Source organism: Perna viridis, chromosome 6 (genome assembly GCF_037379345.1).
Source record: "Perna viridis isolate PV_CMFRI_1.1 ecotype Kerala chromosome 6, ASM3737934v1, whole genome shotgun sequence".
Classification (NCBI taxonomy): domain Eukaryota; kingdom Metazoa; phylum Mollusca; class Bivalvia; order Mytilida; family Mytilidae; genus Perna; species Perna viridis.
The window spans coordinates 48,227,707-48,234,508 of record NC_142450.1 but is presented as its reverse complement, the minus strand read 5'-3'; the positions used below and the strand labels follow the sequence as shown (position 1 = coordinate 48,234,508).

Below are 6,802 nucleotides of genomic sequence, written 5' to 3'. Positions count from 1 at the left end.
TGCACATGGTCCGTTTGCTTTTGTTAGTTTGTATTTATCATTTTGGTTGCTCTATGTTCTTTGTTTGCCTGTTTTCAATGTCTGGTGTTTGTCCCTGGATTACATTTTTTTGATTCCCGCTAGAATCTTGGTTCCCTTGATTACTCTTCTGCCAATAAGCAAATATTAAAAGAAAATTGACTAACATATTATACATGTACTCGGTGTAATTTCCATCCCTTTATTTATTTTACCAGTTGTATTCTCTCTAGTCAGTATTGTCTTGACAATCATTCTGTGTTTATTGATTAAAAACAGAACAAAACTAAAACATTAATACTTGTAGTTGGTTTGTTAAACTTAGTCCAATTCTGCTCTCTTTGTTTCAAAGCGATACATTGTTGACAAAAGACAAAAATACCTTTGACAGAAAGAAACTAAACAAACAATTGTTTGTATTAGACCATGTCTGATTATAAAAGTACTCAAATTGATCAAACGGTATCTATTTGTATGCTGTAAAGTCGTAAATATCATTGGAAAATCCTCACTTTAAACTTTCAGTTGTTATAGACGCTCAATTTTAGTTGTTGGATGCTTTCGACGAGTTCAGCGCTTTGATCATATAAAGCGGCAATCAATTGCGATTTGGGCAGTTGAGAAACTTTGAGGACAATTGCAAGCAACCGGGTTGCTTCGAAATTATAATTTCTCCATGTAGGGAATGGTCGCAGACCCATCGAAAAGATTCTTCATGTCTTTGTCCCTGGATTATATTCTTTTGATTTCTTGTAATTATTAATGGGTTTGATTTAATACAGTGTTTCTATGACAAGGAAGCGACGTGGGGAGCAAGTTGCTCATAAAATTGGTGTCTGTGAGCAACCAGGAAACTAGGTGTCTCGGGAGGAAGGCGCTTACATTAGGAACATATTCTCTGGTTTTTGATAACTTATTTTCATGTTTTTCATGTTTGATGAACTAATTTATACTTTGTTTTCTATCCAGAGGTGTAATGTTCAGTTGTTTTCAATTTCGAAATGGATGCGTTAGCCGACGCTATTGAAGTACACGGTGAAATACTTTTTAAGTAAGTTTATTTTAGATTTTCATTACTTCAGATATTAAGCCGGAATTATGTATAATGATTTTAGAGTGTAATCAAGAAATCATTTTGAAACTCGTATTAATTGGTAAAAGATAAATAATTGATATTAAGTTACTGTAAATAGCTGTTTGACAGGTAAACATAAAATGACAAAATGCTGCAATCTATTTTTTTCTTTCAAGATAAGTAAAGATTGAAACTGTTATTGTCCATTTGTTTTTTGACTCTTGCGTCTATTTGTTTCCGATCTTTTTACCACAATATCCATACTTAAAACACCCTCTTGCTTTACACAAAGAATCAGTTTTTACTTGCTCGTCAAGTGAAAGAATTAACTTTAAAATTCGTTAACCTCTAAATGAAAAAAAACACAGTCCTTTATTTTTTTTAACATTCCCCACTCTTGTTACTTTATTTTAGTCACCAATAGTCAGTTTGTTGATTTTACAATGTGTATAAGTAATTAACATAAGAGATGCAACCTTGACCTATCACATGGCAAATTTATCAAAAAAACTCATTTTTTTTTTATGAATGATCTAACCATTCTTTAAAAAAGGCTTTTAAATGCTTTAGACCGTATGAAGTAGGAATATGACCATATGACACATATAAACACAAAATATTCTTGTTTGTTTTGTTGGTTTTTGTTTGTTTGTTTTATATGTATACTGTTATAACTGACTCCACCAAGTTACTCATCACTCCTTTGGCGAGCATGTTTATTTACTTTTATCTGTTTATTTACATGAATGAATTATTGGAACAAATAGTTACACAATTATGCAACTATGATGAGAACGATATGTGAAATACTTAGACTAAGCACTTTGTTTAAATATATTATAAAAATAACAACTCTTAAAGTTGAACTGTGTATAATAAACAAGAAAATGACTTAAAAAACACATAAATTTATTTCATATTATTTCACAAGAACAATGTTCCTTTTGGATACTGTCGACGGTTCAACCTAAAATATATATATAAAAAAAATAAATGTCATTTAGTTAGTATTTTGAAATGTGTTAATATATCAAATATACTTTCCACTCTATTTATCTATGTATATATTTAACACACACAAACTGTAAAAGTTTATTCAGAGGAATACAATTATAATTGCTTTAATACATAATATACAATATAATAACTTACACGAATTAGTTTCGCATATGAAATAGTACCCACTGTAGCAGGAAAAATTGTACCAATATCCATAGTTCCTTTGATACATAACAACACAGTTGTTATCTGAAAGCACAGATTAAATGTCTTCTTGAATTGACATTTATGACATATACAATAATAAAATGACAAATATTTTTAATTTTGGCAGAACAAATATATTGAATAGTTTTCAAGATTTAATACAACATGCTGTAATTGGGCAGTGTCTTGTTTATATACATGTTTTTGTGAAATCGATTCTAAAGGAAAACTATTGACCAAACTTTACGACAAACGTGATGACGTTTCATTCAAAATTGTCAACTTTTCATCTGTGACAACATTCCTTCAGCACCTGCGTATGGAGTGATCATATCATAACTCATACGTTGTACCAGAGCTTGCCAAGACTACGCAGACTTTTTGTATCTCGCTAGAATTCTAACAAACAGGCTTTTGGAGAAGCGTTATGTTGCTACGAGATTGAAGTCATCACTACAAAAGTTTTATGGTCGTCATCATGAACTCATGGATCATTACGGTGTATCCATCTGCGCCATGAAAACTGATTTGTTCGACGTGTCATAGTTTTCCTTTCCTCTTTTTATGAGCAGCTCGGCGGGTTTTTTCTAGAAAAGCAGAAGACGCTTACCGCACCGGTGCATCTGGTCCATGCTCCCAGTTTTTAGTGGAGTCCGAGTTGCTAATTTTCTTTTGTTATTTTGTATGTATGATTGTAGTTACTTTATGTTCTATGTTATGTTTGTCTTTTTTCCATGTCTGATCTTTGTCCCCTGGATTCAATTTTTTTTATTTCTGCTATAACCTTGGTTCCCTTGATTACTCTTTGTAAATACATTCAGTTTATGTTAGATAACACAGAAAATCGATTTTTATTCGGCATTCAAGCAATTGAAGCTGACGATTTGACTAAAATGTAAAAACAATAGACAGTTATATAAACAAACTGGAGATAACAAAAACAAGACAACACACAAAAACTATGAACACACTTTGTCGGAATGTGAAAGTAGAGGAGAGCTTACTGTTACTTCGCGGATATCCACTATAGAATTTGGAATACGTCACACTGGCGTTGTCATAGGAATGCTTCCATTTGTATTTGACCTCCGATGCCGTTACTCCAATCCAGTAGTAAGTGTTTACTAAATTTCATTGTAAATAGATTATTAGTTAGATTCTTTGTAACATGAAATTTACAGAGTGTTAAATTGATTGCATGTATTTTATCATGTGAACATTCTGCCTTCCAAACATTTGTACGGTTTGATTTAAACAATTGATGTTTATTCAAATCTTTTTTTATATCTTAAAGTAATGTATAATTGTGGTAATAAATAGTTCGTATTATGCAGACTAACCTGGTACCCTTTGGGAAACCCATCGGTTTTCTGAACTGCTATCTATTTTCACCAAATAGCCACCCAAATCTTTACATCGGCTCTGAAGAAAAAAATTTTCAGGATAACTGCATCAATACATACTTCATTTGTTTTAAATGTCTTTATTTTGAAAGAAGTTCATTTCATCATTCATTTATAATAATACTATGAAGCACTATGCATCACGTATTAAGCATATAAAATATAGAATTAATTTGATATCATCGCTGAGAACAGGTTAATTAAAAATTTGTTAAAAATTGTTGTCAACGAGATGCATGTACACAGCAGAAATTGCCACACATGATACTCATATGAAATGAGCGTGATATAATAGTCATATGATTATCATATGCTTTTCAGAAATACATGATTATCATATGTTACACATTTTGGCTGTGTACATATAGCCTTTTACCACAGCGTTTTTCCAACTTGCACCATCCTTTGAATACATATAGCAATGCCCATCTGGTCCTTTCTCTGACAACCATTGCGATTCTAGCAGGAATTATGAAATAAAAAGTTTTATATTGTTATGATTCAACAACAATTGAGTTGAGTTTACATTACCAAAGGTACACACATTTCAGATTTCAGATAATAAACAGTTTTAAAAAATCACAAATGTCAATTATCTTTTTTTATATTTTTATTGTTTTCAAGAATCTATTCATTGTCACAAAATATTGTCACGGCATATAAAGTTATCATAGTAATGACCCAAGGTAACAATGTTCTGATTCTGAATCATTTTTTGGATACCATAAAACAAAAATACATCATTCAGGAAAAACAAGCAAATACTGAAAACAATAATAATATGAAGAAACAAATAACAAAGAAGAATAGAGAGAATGATTTTTAATAATGAAGACGGGAAACCTGATGATGAAATATCTATAAGTGTTTGTTACCATGCCATGGGTATTTATTCTATCATATTTTATATAATATATAATCTTGTATAATAAAATTGAAACAATTCCATAAAACAAATGTCAATTATCTTAATAATACAAATTTTGGTACGCCGTATACGTGTTCCATAAGCATAAGTGGTGTTAAACGCGTTTTGTCTTTTAAACTTTCTATGGTATTTTTTTTTCTCATTTCTGATAAGAACACTCACTGTAATGTAGTCTGTTTAACTTTCTTATGTTGAATTCTACAGCATTGAAATACTGTTTCAGTGTTGTTACTGGACTTTTATAGGCATATGACCCAGTGCAATTACTCAAGAATCCTGCAGCCTTCTCCATATACGGTCGATAACGTTGCAGTTCCTGTACGGCTTTTAATGAAATACATGACGGTGCTGTAGCAGAAGCAGTAACTACTACGGTCACCATAAGTGCGAAAGTTTGGAACATTTTTCTAAACAACCTGAAAATAAAATTATTGGTAATTAAAAAGGGCTTCGAAAACTGATTTGTTCAACGTGTCATAGTTTTCCTTTCCTCTTTCGTCTACCACGAACTTTTATAGGCAACTCGGCGGGTGTTTCTACAAAAGCAGAGGACGCTTACCCTACCGGTGCATATGGTCCATGCTCCAAGTTTTTAGTGGAGTCTTGCTCATTTGCTTTTGTTACTTTGTATGATTTTAGTTACTTTATGGTCTTTGTTGTGTATGTCTGTATTCCATGTCTGGTGTTTGTCCCTGTATTGCATTCTTTTGTTACTGCTATAACCTTGAACCCTTGATTACTCTTGAACAAGCAACCATATTATACTTTATATTGAATCGCCATAATATTGTTACACATTGAAGCGACATTGTTGGTTATCTTACTGATGAAATAAAACAATGTAGTCATTGATTTACAGACTTTAGTTTAAACTTATATCTTTACTCCTTTATCATATTTACTTATATTTAAGGTGTAGTTCACATTATATTTCTATAGAAAACAAAACATGTTTTTATTCATTACAACGGAATATTAGTCAAAAGACTACTTACTTTATTTCTGTATCAGGATGAATTGATGTTACTCTCTATTACCACTGAATAAATACATACTGGTTGAAACTCGATATCATTCAATGCAATTTAAATGAAATGTATATGTTCCCGTACAACACATGTGGTATACTTACCTTTGCCATGACTACCACCTTGGTAATAACACGTGTTTATCAACATTCTGTTTGCTTTTCAAGAAACTCTTTTTTAACTAAAATTCTGCTCTTTATATGTAATACATATAGGACTCAGCAAAGTTTGCAATATTTATATGATTTAATGTTTTTTTCTATGGTTTTATTAACAGTAAAGTTTTCTGTGATACTGTAATATGTTTAAAGTATTTGTATAGAAAGATGCACTCCAGCATTGCGACTGAAGTCTGGACAACTCATACTTGTTACATACTTATGACATGACAGACCAATTTATTGGCCAGAAATTTAATGAAGCATTAATACAATTTGGTTGGTTGTCAAATCTGTAAACGTGATATCTAAACAAAAATCTCTTGTCTCATCTGCAAAATAGACATTTTGTATCGACAAATCAATTTGTGTGACGATCATAGAACTTTTGAAGACTTTATATCGGTCTCAGAAGCTTTCTCTTCGAGGTGTTGTAAGCAAATTCAATTACATTCACAAAGTGCTGGAATTAAGATTTCATTAGCTACAAACGTTTGTTTATTGACACTAGAAAAAATGAAGTTAACATTTTGAAAGTTATCACGTTCGTCATCAAATTTCGATTTTAAACGTTCAATACCATTTATGTATTGGTTAAGATCTTGGTAAGAAGCAGAAAGTGTATCAATTGTCTCTTTCATTTCACTATAGATCAAATGTAATGTGGTCTTGAAATTGGTATTATTCAATGAGAACACATGAAATTAACATAATGATACAGGACTTCGGAATCAAAAGTTAAAAATCGATGATAAAGGAAAACTATTGACCAAACTTTACGACAAACGTGATGAATTTTCATTCAGAATTGTCAACTTTCCTTTCATCTGTGGCTTCTGGAACAGGGTTATGTTGCTACAAGATTGAAGTCATCACTACAGAAGTTTTATGGTCGTCATCATGAACTCGTGCATCGTTATGGTGTATCCATCAGCACCATGAAAACTGATTTATTCAACGGGTCATAGTTTTCCTTTCCTCGTTTG

At 31.5% G+C, this 6,802-nt stretch overlaps 1 protein-coding gene across 1 annotated transcript; it reads right to left on the bottom strand.

Annotated features, from left to right (window-relative positions):
• Positions 1-1,985: 1,985 nt before the first annotated feature.
• On the bottom strand, positions 1,986-5,079 carry LOC148615360 (snaclec coagulation factor IX-binding protein subunit A-like). The gene is made up of 6 exons (XM_088590273.1): positions 4,793-5,079; positions 4,079-4,161; positions 3,640-3,721; positions 3,304-3,423; positions 2,246-2,341; positions 1,986-2,060 (listed from the first exon to the last, which is right to left on the bottom strand). Exons 1-6 carry the CDS (start codon positions 5,031-5,033, stop codon positions 2,056-2,058), a joined length of 627 nt encoding a protein of 208 aa, XP_088446399.1. The 5' UTR covers positions 5,034-5,079; the 3' UTR covers positions 1,986-2,055.
• Positions 5,080-6,802: the final 1,723 nt, after the last annotated feature.